Source organism: Doryrhamphus excisus, chromosome 16 (genome assembly GCF_030265055.1).
Source record: "Doryrhamphus excisus isolate RoL2022-K1 chromosome 16, RoL_Dexc_1.0, whole genome shotgun sequence".
In the NCBI taxonomy this organism is placed as follows: Eukaryota; Metazoa; Chordata; class Actinopteri; order Syngnathiformes; family Syngnathidae; genus Doryrhamphus; species Doryrhamphus excisus.
Genome location: NC_080481.1, coordinates 16,303,557 through 16,330,965, shown reverse-complemented (window position 1 = coordinate 16,330,965; position 27,409 = coordinate 16,303,557). Strand labels below are relative to the sequence as shown.

The 27,409-nt window shown below is 34.3% G+C and overlaps 3 protein-coding genes across 11 annotated transcripts in view; 1 reads left to right on the top strand and 2 right to left on the bottom strand.

The window, feature by feature from the left end:
* The window catches only part of LOC131104921 (inactive dipeptidyl peptidase 10-like), a 47,241-nt gene extending 46,907 nt beyond the window's left edge, over nucleotides 1–334 (bottom strand). For 2 of the 3 annotated variants that reach the window (XM_058052610.1, XM_058052611.1), the window contains exon 1: nucleotides 175–334. In XM_058052610.1, coding sequence (XP_057908593.1) covers nucleotides 175–234 — 60 coding nt within the window. In that variant the 5' untranslated portion in view covers nucleotides 235–334. The remainder of the gene's footprint in view (nucleotides 1–174) is intronic. The other variant, XM_058052612.1, reaches the window with a different exon arrangement.
* Nucleotides 335–4,160: 3,826 nt separating this feature from the next.
* Nucleotides 4,161–17,154, bottom strand: LOC131104795 (sodium/hydrogen exchanger 2-like). Its single transcript, XM_058052321.1, has 13 exons — nucleotides 16,767–17,154; nucleotides 16,372–16,697; nucleotides 15,641–15,778; nucleotides 13,561–13,811; nucleotides 11,486–11,703; nucleotides 11,221–11,420; nucleotides 10,308–10,397; nucleotides 10,168–10,238; nucleotides 9,919–10,086; nucleotides 6,685–6,790; nucleotides 5,087–5,203; nucleotides 4,927–5,020; nucleotides 4,161–4,861 (listed from the first exon to the last, which is right to left on the bottom strand). Exons 1-13 carry the CDS (start codon nucleotides 17,020–17,022, stop codon nucleotides 4,554–4,556), a joined length of 2,343 nt encoding a protein of 780 aa, XP_057908304.1. The 5' UTR covers nucleotides 17,023–17,154; the 3' UTR covers nucleotides 4,161–4,553.
* Nucleotides 17,155–18,553: 1,399 nt separating this feature from the next.
* The window catches only part of LOC131104194 (inositol polyphosphate-4-phosphatase type I A-like), a 51,775-nt gene continuing 42,919 nt past the window's right edge, over nucleotides 18,554–27,409 (top strand). For all 7 annotated transcript variants that reach the window (XM_058051126.1, XM_058051125.1, XM_058051123.1 and 4 more), the window contains exon 1: nucleotides 18,554–18,683. The gene's annotated coding sequence lies outside the window, so the exon portion shown is untranslated. The remainder of the gene's footprint in view (nucleotides 18,684–27,409) is intronic.

Here is a 27,409-nt window from a genome sequence, read left to right as displayed (position 1 = left end):
CACAACACTGCAACTGATTCTGAGTGCGTCCATCATTCCGTGAGGATGAATTCTCGAATTGGGAGTCCATCACATCACAAACAGATTCCGGATTCCAAGAAATTGTTGCTGGACGTGCATCATAATATAACATAACATGAGAAATGTGGTGAGAAAATGAGAAAACACCCCCACCTTGACGTCCTTGGCAGGCTGACAGTCAATCTGATGCGAGACGGACGCCGTTTGATTCATCTTAGCGCCTCAAGCTCATGGACGCTCTTCCACACTTTGGGCAATCACTTGATCAAGCAGGATGCTGCTGATGATGATGATGAAGGCTTGAAACACCCGATGATGTCGTTGTCAAGCCGAACACTCCACTCACTCCACTCACTCCACTTGCAATTCAGTGGCCTCCCCTGCTGTGGAGTAGAACTCAGGACGTCGGCCAATGCCTCCCACGTAAAGCAGGAAGACGTCTCATGATCAGGATGCACGTTGGCTTCGGGCAACGGCACCGCCATTGTGTCGGTAGGGAAAGACTACCAGTGATGCGTTCAAAGGCTCTGACCTGCAGGCACCAGCTGCAGTTGTTACATGGAAGAAAGGAGGACATAAAAGAAGCGTAGAAGCGTGCATGCGTGCGTCATACTTTTATTTTACAGTAAACAGCACAGGTCATCATCGCCTTTAGTATTAAAAATGTATGAGCCTCATGGATCATGGATTGGGGATGAGCTGGTAAACTCCCACTCATCCTTTCTCATCCATTCTCAAGAAGAGTTTACTTCATGGAAAGGGCGGTAATTAAAATTAAAAAACTGCATGTTTTGTTCAGTTGGGATAGGGTCCAGCATCCCCCGTGACCCTCATGAGGATAAGCGGTAGAAAATGAATGAATGAATGAATATTAAAATTAAAATTAAAATTAAAATTAAAATTAAAATTAAAATTAAAATTAAAATTAAAATTAAAATTAAAATTAAAATTAAAATTAAAATTAAAATTAAAATTAAAATTAAAATTAAAATTAAAATTAAAATAAGCGGTAGAAAATGAATGAATGAATGAATATATAAAAATAAAAATAAAAATAAAAATAAAAATAAAAATAAAAATAAAAATAAAAATAAAAATAAAAATAAAAATAAAAATAAAAATAAAAATAAAAATAAAAATAAAAAATGCATGTTTTGTTCAGTTGGGATAGGCTCCAGCACCGCCTGCGACCCTCGTGAGGATAAGCGGTAGAAAATGTATGAATGAATGAATGAATAAAAATAAAAATAAAAATAAAAATAAAAATAAAAATAAAAAATGCATGTTTTGTTCAGTTGGGATAGGCTCCAGCATCCCCCATGACCCTCGTGAGGATAAGTGGTAGAAAATGAATGAATGAATATTTATATATAAAAATAAAATTATTAAAATTAAAATTCTCAAGAAGAGTTTACTTCATGGAAAAGACGGTGTGTCAATAAAAATAAAAATAAAAATAAAAATAAAAATAAAAATAAAAATAAAAATAAAAATAAAAATAAAAATAAAAATAAAAATAAAAATAAAAAACTGCATGTTTTCTTCAGTTGGGATAGGCTCCAGCATCCCCCATGACCCTCATGAGGATAAGCGGGAGAAAATGAATGAATGAATATTTACATATAAAAATAAAAATTAAAATGAAAAAACTACATGTTTTGTTCAGTTGGGATAGGCTCCAGCACCCCCCGCGACCCTCGTGAGGATAAGCATGTTATGGGCTAATGGGCTGATCACTGCTCGTGTGGTGACCGCTGGCACAGACGAGCAGCTCTTATTGTACATGTCCCTTAATGTGTGTTTTTTAGCTTCCATTTTTAGCAGTGTCAGGGCAACATACATTTTGTTGTTTTTTATGTGCTGTCTTTATTATTTTTCAACGAACGCCTGGAGTTGTCATTTGCTTGCGTGATCACCATACCGCGGAAACTAGCGAGGCTCGTGCTAGCTAGCACTAGCCCCGAATACACCAGTCAATGGATTACACTAGGATCCCGTGGATTGCGGTGTTTCTGCTGCACTTTATGGACCATTTTTTTCTGCAAAACAAATGGACATAGTCCTTCAGACACTCCACGGACTACATATTCCAGGGATTCGCTTCTGCAGCTGCGGTTAGAGGAGATACCGGAAGAGATACTCCGTAATCACACGACTGGTCAGTATGACACCCACAAAAAAAAAGAAGGCAACCAGGAGGGGGAAGAAAAAGGGAGGCGTTAGAGCCAGACTAAAGCAGCGGAATGTGAAACATCGAACTCTTCCTTCAGTCATTCTGGCTAACGTTCGCTCACTCCGCAACAAGACCGATGAACTACAAGCTAATGTCAACCATATGTACGAATATCGGACACCATTGATTTTAGCCTTTACAGAGACATTCTCTCATTAAGAAACATTGTATTGAACTGAGAATTGAACAGGGATGGAATATTCCTTTAACCAATCCGATTGAGGTATCTTGTACCCGCTCAAACGGAAAGTTCTTCTTCGTGGTGTTTTTCTTCTTCTGTTGTTTATTGGCGGTTAGCAAGCAGCTTTTGTGTGCATTAGCGCCATCTGTGTAACAGAATCTAAACCCTTCTATACTTTATTCACAAGTCCACTTTTATTAAAAAAGAAAATATATATCTATATAAAACATGCTCCGAGTTTAATTATAAAATATTAGCAAGATTGAATTTGATCTTTTTCCTGTTTAAATTGATCCCGGGTGCGTTCTTTCAGCGCATGCTCAGATATGACGTAACACGCAGAACCAGACGTTCTTCACTTTTAAAAATGGAGGCCAGCAATCGGCACTGGACTAAGCAAAGTTTGTTTTTGATTCAAACTAAATTTCAAGACTGGACAGACGAAAAACTGGCAATACGGAGTTATTCCAACAAGTGAAAGAAAAACTTGATGAAGCCGGTATCACGTGATGTTGATGTTTACGTTTTACTGCGCATGCCCTATTGACTATTCTGTTTGATTTTCACGACGCATGTAAACAAGAGATTGGAATATTCCTTTCCATGGATACCATTGTTTTATGGAGGACCAAAACTGCCAAAACAATAAATAAATAAATAAATAAAAGTGAAAATAAAAACAAAAATGAAAAAAAAATCAAAAAATTAAATACACAAACATAAATATAAATGGAAATAAAAACAAAAATAAAAAAATATATACATAAATAAATAAATAAAAGCAAAAATAAAGACAAATATAAAAAACAAGATTCAATTAAAGATTTAATTAAAGAGATTTAAAGAGATTTAATTAAAATTAAAAGTAAAAGTAAAATTAAAATTTTGATTTTTAAAATTAAGATTTTGCTTTTTAAAATTAAAATTTTGATTTAAAAAATTAAAATCCAAATTAAAAAGCTGCATGTTTTGTTCAGTTGGGATAGGCTCCAGCCCCCCCACGACATTCGTGAGAATAAACGGTAGAAAATGAATGAATGAATGAATGAATATTTATATATAAAATTAAAATTAAAATGAAAATGAAAATTAAAATTAAAATTAAAATTAAAATTAAAATTAAAATTAAAATTAAAATTAAAATTAAAATTAAAATTAAAATTAAAATTTTGAAAATTAAGATTTTGCTTTTTAAAATTAAAATTTTGATTTAAAAAATTAAAATCAAAATTAAAAAACTGCATGTTTTGTTCAGTTGGGATAGACTCCAGCATCCCCTGTGACTCTCGTGTGGATAGGCAGTAGAAAATGAATGAATGAATATATAAAAATAAAAAAATAAAATAAAAAAAAATCTAAAATTAAAAATAAAATTAAAATTAAAATTAAAATTTTTATAATTAAGATTTTGCTTTTTAAAATTAAAATTTTGATTTAAAAAATTAAAATCAAAATTAAAAAACTGCATGTTTTGTTCAGTTGGGATAGAATGAATGAATGAATGAATATTTATATATAAAAATAAAAATAAAAATAAAAATAAAAATAAAAATAAAAATAAAAATAAAAATAAAAATAAAAATAAAAATAAAAATAAAAATAAAAATGAAAATAAAAATAAAAATAAAAATAAAAATAAAAATAAAAATAAAAAAAATAAAAAAATAAAAAAATTATATTTGTGAAAAATAGCAATGAGGGAATACTGTACCGTACATAGGGTCACACATGGCCAAATTTAAGGTACAAAGTAAAATTTTATTTGACCCATTAAAATATCACTTAAACCTGAATTTAGTTAGGCGCAAGCTTTTTTTTTCCAAACTTTACAGACTAAAATATAATGTTAAGGGCAGCAGCTGTACTTTACACCACCTAGGTACAAGTGTAAAAATGGATAGGTCTATAATACTGTAAAATATTACATCTTAAGTCTCATTTTCATTGAACAAAGCAAACAAGGCAAAAATGGTTCACGTAAAAAGTATCAATATTAGCGATACTATCCTTGTATTAGCTTAGCATTGGAACGACGACAGTGGGATTTGTAGTATTCCCACTCCTGCACGAGTTCCCAGCAAGTCCACCAAGTCCAACTTCGGAACTTTCATCTGTCTTTCACCTTTGACCTTGTGATGTCGTTCCAAGAAGTGGGTCACCAACCCCGGGATCTCTGCTGTTCTGGTTACCCAACGTGGGAGGAGCTACATGTTCCTCCGGTTCTCCTGGATGTTTTGATGTACGCTCCGAGTTGCGGCGGCGCGGGGTTGCAACCGGTGTCTTTTTGCTGGGGTTTCTCTCGTCCAAAACATCGACATCGGGAGAAGAAGCAGGATGTCCTCCTCCGAGGGTTGATTCCTTGATTGCGTTCAGCCGCCTTGTTGACATTAACCAGCGTGACGAGGAGCTTGGCGACGCCCCTGTTCCTAATAGACGACACATCGAATATTTATGTCGGAGTATAAATAGAAATCATTGTTTACCGTTTTACCATGATTTCGTCTTCTAAGAGGGAACGCGACTTCTGGATCGAGTCCCGGCTGAAGGGAGTAGTACTTCTGGGATTTGGACAAATTTTGAGCAGCCTGGAATTGGAAGAATCGGAGCAAGTAGGACGGTTTTCGGCTCCATGTGTAAAATTTCCAACTCACCATTTCTCGGAAACTTCCAGATCGGATGCTACGTCGGATGCTAGCGTGTCTCCGAATTAAAATCTCCCTTGCTCGGCTGTTTTCAGCCAAGTTGGAATTGTTGGTGTACGCCATCGTCTGCACAGGAAGGAAATACGTTCATTTGTTTACATTCATTCATTGTGCTGGAGCCTATCCCAGCTGGTACACCATGGCCAATCACATATAGGGCACATATAGACAAACAACCATTCACACTCACATTCATACCTATGCACAATTTGGAGTCGCTAATTAACCTAGCATGTTTTTGGAATGTGGGAGGAACCCGGAATACCCGGAGAAAACGGGAAAACATGCAAACGCCACACAGACATGTGTGTGGAATTGAACTCGGGGCTCCTAGCTGTGAGGCCTGCGCACTAACCGCTCATCCGCCATGCAGCCACAAGCTTATTATATCTACCATATTGGGTAATATGACTGTAAATGTTACTATAGGGGTGCTATTTCATGTTTTGAGGTCTCTACTAATGTTAAAACGTATTTAGAAGGTCATAAACAGTTTTCTATGTAATTTATTAATAAGGATTCCTAATTGGCAGAAATTCATTGGAACTAATTATCAGTGATAAATGAGGGATTAGTGTATAGCCGTCATTTGGCATGTGTTTTCTTGTAAAAACTCCACATGGCCTAGAATGGAATTGAACTTCGGTCTTCTAGCTGTGTGGCCTGCACACTAATAACTCAGCCGCCATGCAGCCTCAAGTTTTTTCTCCTATTATGTCTACCATATTGGGTAATATGACTGTAAAGATTACTATAGGGTTGCTATTTCATGTTTCGAGGGCTCTACTAATGTTAAAACTTATTTAGAAGGTCATAAACAGTTTTCTATGCTCTAACTACCAAAATATGTCATTTATTAATAAGGATTCCTAATTGGCAGAAATTCACTGGAACTAATTATCATTGATAAATGAGGGATTAGTGTACAGCCGTCATTTGGCATGAGTTTTCTTGTAAAAACTCCACATGGCCTAGAATGGAATTGAACTCAGGGCTCCGAGCTGTGAGGCCTGCGCACTAACCGCTCATCCGCCATGCAGCCACAAATTTTTTTCTCCTATTATGTCAACCATATTGGGTAATATGACTGTAAATGTTACTATAGGGGTGCTATTTCATGTTTCGAGGGCTCTACTAATGTTAAAACTTATTTAGAAGGTCATAAACAGTTTTCTATGCTCTAACTACCAAAATATGTCATTTATTAATAAGGATTCCTAATTGGCAGAAATTCACTGGAACCAATTATCAGTGATAAATGAGGGATTAGTGTATAGCCGTCATTTGGCATGTGTTTTCTTGTAAAAACTCCACATGGCCGAGAATGGAATTGAACTCGGGGCTCCTAGCTGTGAGGCCTGCGCACTAACCGCTCATCCGCCATGCAGCCACAAGTTTTTTCTCCTATTATGTCTACCATATTGGGTAATATGACCGTAAAGTTTACTATAGGGGTGCTATTTCATGTTTAGAGGGCTCTACTAATGGCCGAGGGTGGAATTGAACTCGGGTCTTGGGTCAATGTGGTGTAGAAGCACTCCACTTACCCTCTCCCTGATCTTGTACATGTTCTTGGACAGGATGTCATGCATCTTCCGTATGTCAGCGGCCAGGAACTTCTTCTTTGATCGAGACGCGTCCTTCCTCTCATCGCTAGCGGAGCAAAGAGCAGACACTGAGAGTTACTCGTTACGGTCGGGGTGTTTAAACATTTTACGGTATAGAAAAATTCAGAAGCCTCATGTTATGGTTTTACATGCATTTTATTGTTTATTGTTTTTATTTTTTAATAGTTTAAAAGTGGCAGCATTCACAAAATAACTCATGGCAAAACAAGAAGGTGGTGTCCATGTGGATCTTGCTGCCACATCATGTCTTTGTTTCACATCTTCAATGAAGGTTTTAATAGTGTCATATTAAGTCTGTTTTTTAAGTCATAATTCAGAGATTAAAAAGTAAAATATATGAGATGAAATCATAATTCTAACATAAGAAAAAGTCATTAAGATAAGTCATTATTACAAGATTATTAAATTATGCGATGAGGTTTAAATTTAAAAGTAATAATTATGAGATGAGAAAATCATCAATCAGGAGGCAAAAGTCAAAATTATGAGATAAAAAGTTGAAATTACAAGATAAAAAGTCATAATTATGAGATTAAATGAACTCACATTTTGAGATAATAAAATTAAATTATGAGAGAAAAAGTCAGAACTATGAGATAAAAAGTTGAAATTAAAAATCTGTCATAATTGTCATAATTATGAGATGAGGAAGTAATAATTTTGAGATAAAAAGTTGAAATTACAAGATAAAAAGTTGAAATTACAAGATAAAAAGTTGAAATTAAAAATATGTCATAATTGTCATAATTATGAGATGAGGAAGTAATAATTTTGAGATAAAAAGTTGAAATTTTGAGATAAAAAGTCATAATTATGAGATTAAATAAATCCAAATTATGAGATTAAAAAGTAAATAATATGAGATAAACAGTAATAATTATGAGATGAGGAAGTAATAATTTTGAGATAAAAAGTTGAAATTTTGAGATAAAAAGTCATAATTATGAGATTAAATAAATCCAAATTATGAGATTAAAAAGTAAATAATATGAGATAAACAGTAATAATTATGAGATGAGGAAGTAATTATTTTGAGATAAAAAGTTGAAATTAAAAAGTCATAATTATGAGACGAGGAAGTAATAATTGTGAGTTGAAATATTGAGATAAAAAGTTGAAATTACAAGATAAAAAGTCATAATTATGAGTTTAAATGAATTCACATTCTGAGATACTAAAATGAAATTATGAGAGAAAAAGTCAGAACTACTAGATAAAAAGTTGAAATTAAAAATATGTCATAATTGTCATAATTATGAGATGAGGAAGTAATAATTTTGAGATAAAACGTTGAAATTTCGAGATAAAAAGTTGAAATTACAAGATAAAAAGTAATAACTATGAGATTAAATGAATTCACATTTTGAGATAATAAAACAAAATGATGAGAGAAAAAGTCAGAACTATGAGATAAAACGTTGAAATTAAAAATATGTCATAATTGTCATAATTATGAGATGAGGAAGTAATAATTTTGAGATAAAAAGTTGAAATTTTGAGATAAAAAGTTGAAATTACAAGATAAAAAGTCATAATTATGAGATTAAATAAATCCAAATTATGAGATTAAAAAGTAAATAATATGAGATAAACAGTAATAATTATGAGATGAGGAAGTAATTATTTTCAGATAAAAAGTTGAAATTAAAAAGTCATAATTATGAGACGAGGAAGTAATAATTGTGAGTTGAAATACTGAGATAACAAGTTGAAATTACAAGATAAAAAGGCATAAATATGAGATTAAATGAACTCACATTTTGAGATAATAAAGAAAGAGAAAAAGTCAGACCTATGAGATAAAAAGTTGAATAATAATCTCGTAATTATGACTTATCTTAGAATTTTTATTTATGTTAGAAGTATGATTTTTATCTCATAATTTTTTATCTCATAGTTCTGACTTTTTCTTTCATAATTTTGTCTTTTTATCTCAAAATGTGAATTCATTTAATGTCATAATTATGACTTTTTATCTGGTAATTTCAACTTTTTATCTCATAATTTCAACTTTTGCCTCCTAATTAAGATTTTGTCATCTCATAATTACTACTTTTAAATTTTATATGTCTTATATGTAATCTTTATATGTCATAATTATGACTTTTTATCTAATAATTTAATAATCTCGTAATTATGACTTATCTCAGAATTTTTATTTATGTTAGAATTATGATTTTTATCTCATACATTTTTATCTCATAGTTCTGACTTTTTCTCTCATAATTTCGTCTTTTTATCTCAAAATATGAATTCATTTAATGTCATAATTATGACTTTTTATTTTATAATTTCAACTTTTTATCTCATAATTTCAACTTTTGCCTCCTGATTAAGATTTTCTCATAATTAAAATATGTCATAATTGTCATAATTATGACATGAGGAAGTCATAATTGTGAGACACAAGTTGAAATTTTGAGATAAAAAGTCACAATTATGAGATTAAATAAATCCAAATTATGAGATTAAAAAGTCAATAATATGAGATAAACAGTAATAATTATGAGATGAGAAAGTTGTAATTATGAAATAAAAGTCCAAATTATGAGACAAAAAAGTCAAAACAGGATATGTAAACACTCGTTTATCAGTTTGCATATTCCAATACATGAATTTTAATATGTCTTGGAGTGCAGAAATTGACTTGACTGCTTGGAAACTACACGGCAGATCATTATAAGCAGCTGGTGGAAAATCCTAAAAATTCCCTAGCTGCAATATGTCACTGAAGATAGACTTTTTGATTTCCCGTCTTGATTTCTTTATATTCGGCAGAGAGGAACGTGATGATAAATTATACTTAATCTTGTAAGAATATTCATAATTCTTTTTTACTGTATTTTTAATGTATTTTAATTTATTTTAAAAGTGCAGCTTTTAATCTAAAATGTCTAAATCTATTGTATAAGGAGATGTGATTTTGATTATTATTATTATTTTTTTGATATATTAGCTTACTAGCATAGTTGTCAATTGATTTTCAGGTCAAAATAAATATAAATAAATCAAAAATAAATGTGATTTTGCCACTTTTATGGAGTCCAAACATTTGTAGATGAGTGGGATTTGAACTCGACATGCATCCATGTTCTACCACGTATTATTTTCCACCTTTTACCACATGATCCCGGAATTTCGCCGGATACTTACTGCAGAGAAACAATGGACGGCGCCGCGCTCAGGTCTCCAACTGGCGTGTCCAGCAAATCGATGGCCGTCTGGAGCTCCAGCTTCTTGTACAGAGACACGATGCTGGACTCCGCCCTGTTGTCTCGAAGCAGAATCCGCCTCAAAAAACGGTCGTTAAACTTCTTAAACCTAAAACGAAGCACAAAGAATCGATCGATCGATTTTAACAAGTGAAGAAAATTCCAGTCCGGAATGTTTCTGTAGTCCTACTTGTCCTTCCAGTAGTAGTGACTCCATTGTCCACATAGGTCCTCAATACCGCAAACTATGTGCTCCATCACCTCATAAAACAATCAATATGTCAAAACAACATCAAGAAGGAGTAGAACATATAATAATAATATTCATACTCTGTTATGTATTTCTACGTTGATGGTTCCCAAGTCTTTGTTGGTCCTCCTGATGTTCATGTACTCTATGATGGGACGAATGCTGATACCCTGACAATTAGGGAAACAAAACATCATATACTTTCGCTGATTTGCTTTATCAAACATGCGTCCCGCGGGCCAAATGTTAAATAACTGTTAATAGTTATCCTCCCTATCCGTGTGGAAGTGGTAAGTTTTTGGCTATTTAAGTTGAAAGGAAATAACTTGAAGGCTACCGTTTAGGTCGCTAGCTCTCTAGTTTGCGAGTTAGCATGTGTCTCAAGACCCCGCAGTTGCGCAATATGTTGTAAATAAAAAGAGTATAAATTTATTTATTTATTATTTATTTAAGGGCCAGCCTTAAAGCTCCAGCCTTAAAGGGCCAGCCTTAAAGGGCCAGCCTTAAAGGGCCATCTTTAAAGGGCCGGCCTTAAAGGGCCAGCCTTAAAGTGCATTATTTATTATTTATTATTTATTATTTATTATTTATTATTTATTATTTATTATTTATTATTTATTATTTATTATTTATTATTTATTATTTATTATTTATTATTTATTATTTATTATTTATTATTTATTATTTATTATTTATTATTTATTATTTATTATTTATTATTTATTATTTATTATTTATTATTTATTATTTATTATTTATTATTTATTATTTATTAATAATAACAGCCGCCACCTGAATGAAGACCAGCCTTAAAGGGCATTATTTATTATTTATTATTTATTATTTATTATTTATTATTTATTATTTATTATTTATTATTGATTATTGATTATTGATTATTGATTATTGATTATTTATTATTTATTATTTATTATTTATTATTTATTATTTATTATTTATTATTTATTATTTATGAATAATAGCAGCCCCCACCTGAATGAAGACGGTGAATATGATGATGGCGATGGACGCCGTGACAAACAGGTTCTTCCTGTTGATGGTGTCGGGCAGAGTGAAGACCAGAGCAAAGCAGATGGCCCCGCGTACGCCCCCGTAGGCCAAACCAAACTGGTCCTTGAAGGTGAACTGAATGGTCCGGAAGGGGTTGACGATCTGAGACAGAACCAGGATGCCTGCAGGAGGGATGACGTTCAAATACGGCGGATTCCCGTCAGTCCCATCATCCCTCAACACTCACCGACTCCTCTCCAGAGCAGCGCGAAGAGGAGAGTGAAGAGGATGTAGGCCCAATTCCATTCGTGTTCCGTCGTGATGGTTACGACGCCCAGGAAGAAGAAGATGAGAGTTTCCGAGATGGTGGCCAACATCTTGACCACATGACGGATGGTGGTGCAGGACCTCTGGGAGACGTTTTCCTCCACGTAGTACTTCATGGTTATAGCGCATGTGATAATCCTGCAAGGGGGAGAATACTGGAGATACTGGTGTCCAAACCTTTTCCACTTGGGTCACATAGTGGAAAAATGAAAGTATGCAATACATATACATATATATGCTAAGAAGTCATATACACAACACCCCTGATGAAGATAATCATGCTTGTTTTTGAATTGAAATGGCTCTCACTATGGTTTGCTAGAGTCCCAGAGCGACTGATAGATCTCATTTACTTCCTCGTTTTTTTCCTCCCTGAATAATAAAAGGTTTCATTTAAAATTTTAAATTTTAAATTTTAAATTTTAAATTTTAAATTTTAAATTTTAAATTTTAAATTTTAAATTTTAAATTTTAAATTTTAAATTTTAAATTTTAAATTTTAAATTTTAAATTTTAAATTTTAAATTTTAAATTTTGAAACATGAAATTACAGGAAGTGGGCAAACACTTTTTCGCAGCACTTTATGTTGGCAAAATGTTGTACAAAAGCAACGTGTGACTGTACAATAATCCCTCATCACATAGCGCTTTGTTTGATTTTAAGGGCTTTAAAAAAAATTTTTTTTAATAATAATAAAATAATAATACAATATTAAAAGAAAATAATAAAAATGTAAAATTTAAAATTTAAAATTTAAAATTTAAAATTTAAAATTTAAAATTAAAATTAAAATTAAAATTAAAATTAAAATTAAAATTAAAATTAAAATTAAAATTAAAATTAAAATTAAAATTAAAATTAAAATTAAAATTAAAATTAAAATTAAAATTAAAATTAAAATTAAAATTAAAATTAATTAAAGGAAGTGGAAAACACTGTAGTTGGGATAGCAGTGACAATTAAAAAAGTGACAGTACGAGATATTACCTTTCATGAAGTCAGCCATTGTGTGCCCGACATATTGAAACAAAGTTCCCCTCCCATTTCTTGTGGAAGCGGTAAGTTTTTGGCTAAATTTGAGGCTAACTGGTTTTCACCATTCAAAGACAATGGCTCTCACTATGGTTTGCTAGAGTCCCAGAGCAACTGATGGATCTCATTTACTTCCTCGTCTGTTTTTTTCCTCCCTGAATAATAAAAGGTTTCATGAAAAATTAAAATTAAAATTAAAATTAAAATTAAAATTAAAATTAAAATTAAAATTAAAATTAAAATTAAAATTAAAATTAAAATTAAAATTAAAATTAAAATTAAAATTAAAATTAAAATTAAAATTAAAATTAAAATTAAAATTAAAATTAAAATTAAAATTAAAGGAAGTGGAAGTGGAAAACACTGTAGTTGGGATAGCAGTGACAATTTAAAAGGTTTCAAACACTTTTTCGCAGCACTGTATGTGTAATGTGTGACTGTACAATAATCCATCGCCACATTGCGCTTTATTTGATTTTAAATAATAATAAAATAAAAAATACAATATTTAAAAAAAATTAAAATTAAAATTAAAATTAAAATTAAAATTAAAATTAAAATTAAAATTAAAATTAAAATTAAAATTAAAATTAAAATTAAAATTAAAATTAAAATTAAAATTTAAAATTTAAAATTTAAAATTTAAAATTTAAAATTTAAAATTTAAAATTTAAAATTTAGAATTTAAAATTTAAGGAAGTGGAAAACACATGTATAAGAGTTGTGCAATGTGGTATAATCAATGCATCATGGGAGTGCAAAGGTGACTATAGGGGTGTTATTTCATGTGTAGAAGGCTCTAACAATGTTAAAACTGTATTCAAAAAGACATACAGGTTTTCTGTGCTTTAAGTTTGATTGAATTAATTTATCACAGTGGTGTCTGTAATCAATTAACCCTGATAAAGGAGGGACGACTGTACCGTGGTAGACCAGGTGAAGTGTGTATGTCCTCCACTTACGCGAGGACGCTGGAGATGGCAAACAGCTCAGCCACCAGGTACGCCAGGTAGCTGAACATGAAGACAAAGAGGGGCTCGATCTGGCGGGCGTTGTGGGTGAAACGTGTGGTGAAGGCGGCTACAAAGCCAAACACGAGGCCAAAAAGGAGACCCCCGGCCCCCACCACAAAGAACCGGGCCCCGCCCAGGAACACGTCGGTGGATTCGAAAGTTGACATGTCGGCCACAAAGGAAAACATGCTGTAAAGTACCTGTGAGGAGAACAAGAGTCAGCGATGGTGTTGACATGGGAGTCGTCAGGCAGGTTCCACAAGTCAGATAGTCCCGGGAATCTGCTCTAACGTGACTAAAAGGGGAGAAAATCTTGATCGAAACCCAGCAGGAGTCACAACTTCAACTGGTCAGACTGGCCAAAGCGGGGGTGTCTGTGTTTTTTCTAGTGGCTATAGTATCGCTATAGTATTGCTATAGTATCACTATAGTATCGCTATAGTATCGCTATAGTATTGCTATCACATAGCGGAAAAGGAACGCATGCAAGAGCCACTAATATTTGGCAAAACAACACGTGTAGACTTGGCTGGCCACCAGTCCAGGGTGTACCCCGCCTCTCACCCCAAGACAGCTGGGATAGGCTCCAGCACCCCCGCGACCGTCGTGAGGTGGTAGAAAATGAATGAATGAATGAATGAACACATGTAGACATGCTAAGAATTTACAAGCAAGAAACTGCATGTCAGCTTTGTTTAATTTAATTTAATTTAATTTAATTTAATTTAATTTAATTTAATTTAATTTAATTTAATTTAATTTAATTTAATTTAATTTAATTTAATTTAATTTAATTTAATTTAATTTAATTTAATTTAAAAATGAAATTATATTATTATTATTATTATTATTATTATTATTATTATTATTATTATTATTATTATTATTATTATTATTATTATTATTATTATTATTATTATTATTATTATTATTATTATTATTATTATATTATATTATATTATATTATATTATATTATATTATATTATATTATATTATATTATATTATATTATATTATATTATATTATATTATATTATATTATATTATATTATATTATATTATATTATATTATATTATATTATATTATATTATATTATATTATATTATATTTGGACTTTACTCCCATAATATTCTCATTTTCCCCTCAATCTAATTTTCCTGAATTTCCAACTAATTTAATTTAATTTAATAAATATTATATTATTATAAATATAATATATATATAATATTATATTATTATACATATATTATATTATATTATATTATATTATATTATATTATATTATATTATATTATATTATATTATATTATATTATATTATATTATATTATATTATATTATATTATATTATATTATATTATATTATATTATATTATATTATATTATATTATATTATATTATATTATATTATATTATATTATATTATATTTGGACTTTACTCCCATAATATTCTCATTTTTCCGCTCAATCTAATTTTCCTGAATTCCCAACGAATTTAATTTAATAAATATTATATTATATTATTATAAATATTATATATATAATATTATATTATTACAAATATTATATTATATATATTATATTATATTTTATTTGGACTTTACTCCCATAATATTCTAATTTTTCCCCTCAATCTAATTTTCCTGAATTTCCAACTTTATTTTGTTTTGTTTGTTTCTCATAATATTGTGACTTTTTTCTTTAATATTTCACATCTATGCAACTAAAATGACATTATTTTCGCTCTTAATATTATTGGTTTATTCTCTTGCTTTCTCACTAGAATATGACTTTTTTTCCATTAATATTCCATGAATATCCATTAGTATTCGCTTACACAAAATTCAAATTTCAACATTTTTGAAAAACTGTGTAATTATAAAAAAAATGTAATTAGATTAATCACAGATTTTTAACGAATTAATCATGATTAATCAACATTGGCTACTATGTCTAAAATATGCCCATTTTTACTTTATTTAAGGAATAGAAAGATAAATGATAATAAAAAAATGGTTGCCCAACCCACCACAGTGACAGCATCGTTGAACAGCCCCTCCCCGAAGATGACGATGTGCGTCTGCTCGTTCACGCCGATATCGTCAAACACGTTGAGCACGGCCACGGGGTCCACGGCTGAGATGATGGACGCAAACAACAAATTCTCCTGCAGGGAGGACAAGCATTATCATAATTAATATTTATTTCACAATTGATTTATTGATACTGTGATGAAAGAATACCAAGAAGTAAAAAAAATACGATAAAATATAGCATATATAAAATAAAACTTGTTATTATTGAGAAAAAAAATCCAAACCTATATAGCCATGTGTTAAAAATTGATTGCCCCTTTATTAAAAAATTACTTAAAAGGTTATAAAGTCATATCTAAAGCTTTGGGACTCCAGCAAAACACAGCGAGAGCTATTATCCACAAATAGTGAATACATGGAACAGTGGTGAATCTTCCCTGGAATGGCCGGCCAACTAAAATGACTCCAAGAACGCTGCAACGACTCATCCGAGAGGTCACAAAAGACCCCACGACAACATTTAAAGAACTCCAGGCCTCACTTGAATCCGTTTAGGTCGGTGTTCATGACTCCAATTCTACATAACTAGCCACTACAAGTGAACGGATGACTTTTATTCGAGATTTAATCTTAATCTTAATCTTAATCTTAATCTTAATCTTAGTTAATCTGTAATCAGAATTATAAGACACTACTTCCTGATCATATAAATGTGGTCACTAACCTGCAGGTTGATATCTTGGACTCCAAAGACCTCGATCTGACAAATGGCGAAGAGCGAGAGTCCGATGCCGATGCTGTTCCACAGCGTTCCCACCACCGCATACCACAGCACGGTTCCGACGTTCTCAAAAAAGGGCCTAGTGGGCATAAAGTAGCCGTTTTCCAAGACGATAAGCGGAAGCATGTAGAGAAAGAAGACATTGGAGGTGAGCACTGCCGGCGGTTCCTCTTTGACCGAATGCATAATGGCGCCGACGATGAGTCCGATAGCGATGAGCAGGCACGATTCTGGGATCCAGATTGTGATATTTTTGTAAATGTGGAATCCTGGAAAATTGCAGGAAAAAAGAATATAAAAGCTGTTTTTTTTTCCGAGTTCTATGTTTACCAACTTACCGATTTTGGCAAAGGAAGCCAACAGAACCCATAAAGTGAACTCAAACGGGACTTGTATCCGTGGATAGTCCATCGTAAACACGGGAAGACTAGCCCGCTCTTCCTCGGGGAAAGCCTGAGCTTCGTTAACGTCATCGTGAAAAGGTTTGATTCCGGTGGGTGCAGAAGGGTCGGATTTTTGAATTTCACATTTCCCGCTGAAACACCAGAGCGACAAGAGTAGGAGAAATCTGACGGATAAATCCAGCGCAGGCATTTCGGATCACAAGTCAGAAATCCATCAACAAGAAATCCCAGCACGGCCCGACGTCCTCAGTCTCAGCCTTTTTTCTCTTCCACTTGCGTTCCAAAGTCAACAGCGTCGGAAAAGTCATTCCTATCTTTGAGTTCTCTGAGGTGAAATGCAATTCTGGTTTCAAGTGTTGTTCAACCTGCTTGTCACTTGGGCCTTGCCCATTGGGTGGAGCAAGGCCAACGTCCTACATTGCTTGAGTATGTTGCATGTTGGCATGTTTAACCCGACAGAAGGAATTGGAATATTACTACTTCATTCTCAAAATACTTCACATCATTTTTGTAATTTTTTCCCAACCCAATTTGCCAAAAATTACAATTTGGAATGTTAATGTTAATGTTAATGTTAATGTTAATGTTAATGTTAATGTTAATGTTAATGCTAATGCTAATTGTAATTCTAATTGTAATTCTAATTGTAATTCTAATGCTAATTCTAATTCTAATTCTAATTCTAATTCTAATTCTAATTCTAATTCTAATTCTAATTCTAATTCTAATTCTAATTCTAATTCTAATTCTAATTCTAATGCTAATGCTAATGCTAATGCTAATGGTAAAGGTAATGGTAATGTTTTCATTTTATTTGAACATGCTTTAGGTTGGGCTGCACTTCACACGCGCAGGCCTCACAGCGAGGAGACCCGAGTTCGATTCCACCCTCGGCCATCTCTGTGTGGCATTTGCATGTTCTCCCCATGCATGCGTGGGTTTTCTCCGGGTACTCCGGTTTCCTCCCACATTCCAAAAACATGCTAAGCTAATTGGCGACTCCAAATTGTCCATAGGTATGAATGTGAGTGTGAATGGTTGTTTGTCCATATGTGCCCTGTGATTGGCTACTAAAAAAATGCTACTATGCTAATGTTAGCGTCCTAGCATAATAGAGCATTCATAATAGAATTAATGGCTAATAGCTGTATCTACCTATAAAATTTGCAAAAAATGCTACTATGCTAATGTTAGTGTCCTAGCATAATATAGCATTCATCATAGAACTAATGGCTAATAGCTGTTATCGACCTATAAAATTAGCAAAAAATGCTACTATGCTAATTTTAGCATGCTAACGCCTAACATGATAGTGTGTTTGTGTCAATTTGTTTGCTAAAAATGCTATTATGCTAACATTAGCATACTAACAATAGCAACATCCTGACATTAGGTACGCTAACACCTATAGCAAGATAGCAACAAGAGAATCAACTGGCCTGTGTACTTAACTAGTGGCCATTTTGCTTTTGTTAATACCGTCGCCATGGTTACATGACATGTTCCCAAACGCTCGAAAAGGGTGTCAGAATAAGATATAATAAAACTATAAATATATAGAATAAGTAATATTAAGTAATATAAATATTAAGATGGCCATAATAAAACAATACGGTATATTAATACTGGTAGTTTTCTTTTAGTTCTTATTTTGAAAGCACAAAGATGGCGCGGGTTTAGGGAACTTGATGACGTCTACATGACGTCACGCAAGAGGCGGAACTAGCCGGGCTGTCACTTCTTTAGTGCTGCAGTCTGAAAGACACTGTGGCGACGTCAGACTACTGAAAACACTGCTCTGTTTTCTCCCTAAAACAGCGGATTCCACTCTTATATGTTGAAAAGCAGCATGTGAGTAATACGTTTTCGGCACACTTTATGACTTAAGTCATTAACTTAATTTTGTTGAAGTCGTCTTTCTCTCGACGGTTGCTTTTGCTGTAAGCGAGGACAGTAAAGCTTTTTTCGAAAAGTTTAGTCTTATTTCTGTTTATTGGAGCGTGTCAAGAATGTTAACATTGACGTTTAAACGGGAGGAAAGCATGGTTTAATATGGTGAACTTGGACAGTGGAGAATGAATTAAGCTTTATTGGTCGTTTTTTTATGTGAATCTTTGACAGGAAGTGACTTGTATGCTGCTGATGTCGCATCATGTCAGCCAGGTCACAGTCTGAGCGAAGGTATAACATTTATTTGTGACACTGCAAACTTTAATTAATGTTTGTAAAGCTTATATAGCAACAGAGCTTAAAGTTATTGACTTGGTTTTGTGGTGTAACGGTGTTATTGTACAGGCGTGCTTTTATTTTGAAGGCGTTTCTTTTCCGGATGTGGTTCGTCGAAGTTTCCGACCGGGCCGGAAAGTCTGAAGGTGTAAATAAAATGCTTCGCCGTGTGATTGAAACCACATTAAAAACAAAAAATTATTAAAATGTATAAAAGATAAGTTAAAAATGTGAATGGCATGATATCAAAAACATGTTTTTTGAGGAATATCTGGAATATGAAATGATGAAAAATTTTCATTATGAAGATATTTCAAGAAAACAACCTGAGTAGGTCATTTTTGACCCACTTAAGGAAAGTTGTGGTAGTAACACAGAAACAAAAAATTCTTAAAATGTATAAAAGATAAGTTAAAAATGTGAATGGCATGATATCAAAAACATATTTTTTGAGGAATACCTGGAATATGAAATGATAAAAAAAAATTTCATTACGAAGATATTTCAAGAAAACAACCTGACCGGGTCATTTTTGACCCACTTATGGAAGGTTGGGGTAGTAACACAAAAACTAAAATTTCTTAAAATGTATAAAATATAAGTTAAAAATGTGAATGACATGATATCAAAAACATGTTTTTGAGGAACACCTGGAATATGAAATGATAAAAAATTTTCATTATGAAGATATTTCAAGAAAACAACCTGACCGGGTCATTTTTGACCCACTTATGGAAGGTTGGGGTAGTAACACAAAAACTAAAATTTCTTAAAATGTATAAAAGGTAAGTTGTCATTAATATTAATGTAGTGTTCATTTCTGTGCTTTTTTCCCCTTGTTGCTGTTGTTGAATCATCACAGTCGCCCACTCAGCAAGGGTGACTGCTGCATGACCTTTCCCTTGTCTGTTTGCTCACAGACAGAGGAAGAACAACCTAAACCAGACATGGCTGGGGGGGGGGGGGGTAATTGATCGATATAATTGAACGATATCATCAATTAAAAACACAGCATTTTCTCATCCAGTGCGACGTGGTAGGGTAGTGTTACATGCAGCTAGCTTTCAAGCAGTCAGCATTGGTTCGATTTCCAGCCATCCTCGTGCCGGTCTCAAGCCTGGATAAATGGGGGAGGGGGGGGGTGTGTGTCAGGAAATGTATCCGTAGTCATTTAACAGTAAGAGCATAGAAAACCTGTTTACTATCTTATAAATGAGTTATTTAACATTAGTAGTTAATTTTACATATATATTTCCCACTATAGTAGATATCATAAGCTGTAAATGGGTTCCGGTGCGAGGGAACTTGAGTGGGTGGGGGGCGGGTGGGGGGGGGGGGGGGGTTAAAGTGGCTTATTGTCTGTTGTGAAGTCAATCAAACCTGTGTCAAAGCCTGTTTTTCCGGTTACATTACTGACACCTAGTGACCAGTGTAGAGTACTTCATATCATCACAATGTATTTGAATGCATCTTCTGAATGCCTTATATTTGTATTTATTTCTTTTATTTCTCTGCTTTATATTTGTATTTTACTTCATTTTGCAGTTTTTTTATGCTGGAAAATGTGAAATTTAGGCAAAAATTATGTCAAATTTTCTTATTATATTTATTTATTATTATATTTATTTTTTCTATATATATTTATTATATTATATATATTTTTTTTTACCAATAATAGGCCATATTCAGCAATGGAAGAGTGATAATATTTAATAAAAAAAAACGTGCTAGAGTCAAGCTGCAAAATTTGAAGGACAAACTCGTGACAAATTAACGATTAACAAATTATTAATGATTTTTTGTATTTTAAAAAATAAATACCCTCTGATTTTAGCCTCTCAAATGTATTTTCATATCCATATTTTTATATACTTTTCAAAAAGGCTTTTAAAAATGGCGTATTTTTTAATGTAATTTTATTTCTACATTCTGCCACAGGCCAATAAAAAAAAAAAACAAATGACCCCCAGGCCACACTTTGGACACCCGTCACTCAATTATGTGATTCATTCATTCATTCATTTTCTATCGGAATGTGGGAGGAAACCGGAGTACCCGGAGAAAACCCATGCACGCACGGGGAGAACATGCAAACTCCACACAGAGATGGCCGAGGGTGGAATTGAACCCTGGTCTCCTAGCTGTGAGGTCTGCGTGCTAACCACTTCACCACCGTGCCGCCTGAAGCATTAATGATTAACAAATTATTAATGATTTAAAAAAGTAAATACCCTCTGATTTTAGCCTCTCAAATGTATTTTCATATCTATATTTTTTGTATACTTTCCAAAAAGGCTTAAAAAAAGGCGAAATTTTTTAATGTAATTTTATTTTCTACATTCTGCCACAAGCCAATAAAAAAAAAAAAACCAATGTCCACAAATGACCCCGAGACTGCACTTTGGACACCCCTCACTCAATTATTTATTGGAAAGGGATATTTTCCAGCACTTCATAATTAACACTGATACTGCTATATATATAACTTTATGTATACCTTGTATATACTGCATATGTAGAGTATATACAAGGAGTATTTTATAGATAAAATATAGAGTATTTTAGTGTGTTTGTGTTGGTTTCAGTCAGTCTCAAGTGTGTTTGCTAAGGATGGGAACGTCCCCTGAAAGGTCTCCATGTTGCTGGGAAATAGCAATTATATGGATGCTAGTGATGCTAGTGATGCTAGTTGTGATGCACCTATGATGACGATGATGTAGAGAAATGGCAGCAGTAACCAGAGGATGGCTGCAAACTGTTTGTGCTGCAAAGAGTTAAATGGCTCCAGCAAGGGGGGGTGGGGGGGTGGGGGGGGCAACGGATACAGCTGCTTTTTTTATTTTTTTTTGCCTCGTGATGCTGTCATCAACGTGACTTTGTTTACATCCTGCATCGGGCGTCCTCTCTGGCATGTGCGTAACGTGCAGTCGACCGACTAACGCGGATTGTGACCTCACGTCGGTGTGCCTGACTGACTGAGCTGCGTTTGGACATTTTGTTGAAAGTGCACAATCATGATGTGCTAGCATCTGGAGGCAAGTGCACACATCCATATTTGTCTGCATGCTTATTAACCATTAAGTGTCGCTACATTGCAGTGTTTGGGATTTGAACATAAACCAAAATACATCATTGTGTGTTTTTAAAAATAATACTTTCATGCTGTTAAGTTTTGCACAGTGTTTTTACCGACATTGTTTCCATGGAGTGTTTCAGCAGATATATTTTAACATCGCTTTTGCAACACCAGAAGGAAGTGCTGGGAACTTGAGCAATACAGACCGGAACGTTTGTGCATGTTAAGAATTTTGTAAAGCATTCATTTACCGCACTGCGTCGGAATTAAACCAGGTTGTTTGGGTAGCAAATGCTATGCTCATTACCATGTCAAAGGGCCTATACAGCTGCCCTCCAAAAAGACATTATTCATGCTTTATTATGGTATCACACACACACACACACACACACACTCCTATTATGAGTTTAATCAGTCTGCATGGAGGAAACACACTTGTAGCAAAGCTTTAATATAGGGGTCTCAAACTCAATTTACTTGGGGGCCACTGGAGCTCGGGTCTGGGTGAGACTGGTCCGCATCAGGTTTTCCAAAAAAAAAAAAAATTATTAAAAAAAAAAAAAATTTAAACTTCGCTTTGGTTCCGATTTTCTACAAGAAAAGCTCTGATAAAACATTCCACTGTTCTCAAATATCTAAATTTTTATTTTTCTACACAAAATAAGATGAAAAATAAATAAACAAATCAAGAATAAAGAAAATCAATCAAGCAGTAATAAATAAATATAATAATAATAATAATAAAATAAAATAAAAATAAAATAAACAAAGCATTATTAGAGCCCTGTAGACATGACAAAACACGACTATAGTCACATTTATACTCCTTTTATTTACAACATATTGCGCAACTGCAGGGTCTTGAGACACATGCTAACTCGCAAACTGGAGAGCTAGCGACCTAAACGGTAGCCTCCAAGTTATTTCCTTTCAACTTAAATAGCCAAAAACCTACCACTTCCACACGGATAGGGAGGATAACTATTAACAGTTATTTAACCTTTAACATGAACATGAATCAAACGTAATAATTTTTTCTGGGTACATGATACCATACAGCATCCATATCAAACATTAAACTTTCATATCAAGACGGGGGCCTCAAACTAGTGTCCTGCGGGCCACATTTGGCCCGCGGGCCGCATGTTTGAGACCCCTGATCTAAAGCACTGGTTTTCAACTACAATTCAAATACGTAGATCCAGATACAGACCTCAAGCTACGGTCCGGTTCAACACTGTCTACTTTTTTCTGGTTAGAGTACAATTTGTATGTATTTTTCTCTCTTGTCTCGCTGTCCTCTCACTCCTTCACCATTTTTGGTGTCCTGGACGAGGGACCATCTTTCTTTGTAACTTTTACTTGTCTTTTTGTTCTTTCTATGTGTATCTATCATTGGTTTCTATCTTCTTAACTGTCTCGCTGTCCTCTTTATCTGTCATTCGTGTGCACCTTCTTACCCGTACGTCTCACTTGTCTCGCTGTCCTTCACCATTTTTGGTGTCCAGAGTGAGGGACCATCTTTCCCTGTAACTTTCACTTGTCTCTCTATTTATATCTATCATTGGTTTCTATCTTCTTAACCGTCTCGCTGTCCTCTTTATCTGTCATTCGTCTGCTACTCATCTTGCCGTCCTCCGTCCATATTTCTATCGTCTTTCCGTGTACGTCTCACTTGTCTCGTTGTCCTCTCACTCCTTCACCATTTTTGGTGTCCAGAGTGAGGGACCATCTTTCCCTGTAACTTTCACTTGTCTTTCTATTTATATCTATCATTGGTTTCTATCTTCTTAACTGTCTCGCTGTCCTCTTTATATGTCATTCGTCTGCACCTTCTTACCTGTACATCTCAATTGTCTCGCTGTCCTCCGTCCGTATCAATTGCTGGTTTCTATCGTCTTTTTGTGTACATCTCACTTGTCTCGCTGTCCTCTTTATCTGTCATTGGTCTGCACCTTCTTACCCGTACATCTCACTTGTCTCGCTGTCCTCCGTCCGTATCAATCCCTGGTTTCTATCGTTTTTTCGTGTACGTCTCACTTGTCTCGCTGTCCTTCACCATTTTTGGTGTCCAGAGTGAGGGACCATCTTTCCCTGTAACTTTCACTTGTCTCTCTATTTATATCTATCATTGGTTTCTATCTTCTTAACCGTCTCGCTGTCCTCTTTATCTGTCATTCGTCTGCTACTTCTTACCCGTACGTCTCACTCATCTTGCCGTCCTCCGTCCGTATTTCTATCGTCTTTCTGTGTACGTCTCACTTGTCTCGCTGTCCTCTTTATCTGTCATTCATCTGCACCTTCTTACACGTATGTGTCACTCATCTTGCCGTCCTCCGTCCGTATTTCTATCGTCTTTCCGTGTACGTCTCACTTGTCTCGCTGTCCTCTTTATCTGTCATTCATCTGCACCTTCTTACCCATATGTGTCACTCATCTTGCCGTCCTACGTCCGTATCAATCGCTGGTTTCTATCGTCTTTTCGTGTACGTCTCACTTGTCTCGCTGTCCTCTCACTCCTTCACCATTTTTGGTGTCCAGGGCGAGGGACCATCTTTCTTTGTAACTTTTACTTGTCTTTTTGTTCTTTCTATGTGTATCTATCATTGGTTTCTATCTTCTTAACCGTCTCGCTGTCCTCTTTATCTGTCATTTGTCTGCACCTTCTTACCCGTACGTCTCACTTGTCTCGCTGTCCTTCACCATTTTTGGTGTCCAGAGTGAGGGACCATCTTTCCCTGTAACTTTCACTTGTCTCTCTATTTATATCTATCATTGGTTTCTATCTTCTTAACCGTCTCGCTGTCCTCTTTATCTGTCATTCGTCTGCACCTTCTTACCTGTACGTCTCACTCATCTTGCCGTCCTACGTGCGTATTTCTATCTTCTTTCTGTGTACGTCTCACTTGTCTCGCTGTCCTCTTTATCCGTCATTCGTCTGCACCTTCTTACCCGTACGTCTCACTCATCTTGCCGTCCTACGTCCATATCAATCGCTGGTTTTTATTGTCTTTTTGTGTACGTCTCACTTGTCTCGCTGTCCTCTTCATCTGTCATTCGTCTGCACCTTCTTACCCGTACGTCTCGCTGTCCTTCACCATTTTTGGTGTCCAGAGTGAGGGACCATCTTTCCCTGTAACTTTCACTTGTCTCTCTATTTATATCTATCATTGGTTTCTATCTTCTTAACCGTCTCGCTGTCCTCTTTATCTGTCATTCGTTTGCAGTTTACCTGTACGTCTCACTCATCTTGCCGTCCTGCATCCGTATCAATCGCTGGTTTCTATCGTTTTTTCGTGTACGTCTCACTTGTCTCGCTGTCCTCTTTATCTGTCATTCGTCTGCACCTTCTTACCCGTACGTCTCACTCATCTTTCTGTCCTCCGTCTATATTTCTATTGTCTTTCCGTGTACATCTCACTTGTCTCGCTGTCCTCTTTATCTGTCATTCGTCTGCACCTTCTTACTCGTATGTGTCACTCATCTTGCCGTCCTACGTCCGTATCAATTGCTGGTTTCTATCGTCTTTTCGTGTACGTCTCACTTGTCTCGTTGTCCTCTCACTCCTTCACCATTTTTGGTGTCCAGGGCGATCTTTCTTTGTAACTTTTACTTGTCTTTTTGTTCTTTCTATGTGTATCTATCATTGGTTTCTATCTTCTTAACTGTCTCGCTGTCCTCTTTATCTGTCATTGGTCTGCACCTTCTTACCCGTACGTCTCACTCATCTTGCCGTCCTCCGTCCGTATCAGTCGCTGGTTTGTATCGTCTTTCTGTGTACGTCTCACTTGTCTCGCTGTCCTCTTTATCTGTATCAGTACTCGTCTTTCCCTGTATGTCTGTGTCACACTTGTCTTGCTGTCCATACATCTTTTTTCCCTGGAACTTTCAGTCGTCTTGATGTCTTGACTCATCTCGCTGTCCTCTGTATCTGTACCCTCACTCATTTCTGTCTTCTTTCCCTGTGTGTCTCACTCGTCTCGCTGTCTTGTCTAACCGTATCTGTTGGTCGTTTCTGGTTTCCTATGCTGTGTGTATCGCTCGTCTCGCTGTCCTCTATCCGTATGTTGTTTCTCTCTTTTCCTGTATGTCTCGCTGTCCTCTCTGTCATATCTATCATTGTTCTTTGTACGTCTCACTTGTCTTGCTGTCCATACATCTGCTTTCCCCGTAAATTTGACTCGTCTTGTTGTCCTCTTTATACGTATCATCACTCGTCTCGCTGGCCTCTTTATCTGTACCATCACTCGTTTCTATCCTCTTTTCCTGTATGTGTCACTCGTTCTTCCATGTCTTTTGCTTCCCCGTCTTTCTTCTTTCATCTTTCTTTGTTGCATTTAGAGTCGCAATGTTTAGATCCAGTGCACAGACTTGATTGGCTGAGTAGCATCACATGGGACGGTTGGTGGATTTCTAATCTGGTAAAATATTACTCTAAAAAAGATGCGTACTTAAAACGTAATATATAATAATAATAATAATACGATGACTAATAAGTACAGCAAACCTCGGATATATCAGACTCGGATATATCGGAAATTCGCTCACAACGGACAGATAAAAAAGAAGCAATTTTTCTGTAATGCATTTCCAATAAAAATTTATTGCATATATCGGATTTTTTATAACGGATTTCGCCTATTTCGGACAAAATCTCCAGTCCCGTTCCAATGCATTTCCATTAAATTTCCCTCGCATATATCGGATGGGGGCGGCACGGCGGTCTAGTGGTTTGCGCGCAGACCTCACAGATAGGAGACCAGGGTTCAAATTTTTATTTTTATTTTTATTTTTATTTTTATTTTTATTTTTATTTTTATTTTTATTTTTATTTTTATTTTTATTTTTATTTTTATTTTTATTTTTATTTTTATTTTTATTTTTATTTTTATTTTTATTTTTATTTTTATTTTTATTTTTATTTTTATTTTTATTTTTATTTTTATTTTTATTTTTATTTTTATTTTTTTCAATTCTGTTTAGTATTTTTATTAACACACCGTCCTTTCCATGAAGTAAACTCTTCTTGAGAATTTTTATTTTTAATCATTTTATTTTATATATAAATAATTGTCCATAGATATGAATGTGAGTGTGAATGGTTGTTTGTCTATATGTGCCCTGTGATTGGCTGGCCACCAGTCCAGGGTGTACCCCGCCTCTCGCCCGAAGACAGCTGGGATAGGCTCCAGCACCCACGCGACCCTCGTGAGGAAAAAGCGGTAGAAAATGAATGAATGAATGAATATCGGATGGCCGCATCGTGGCGCTCCGA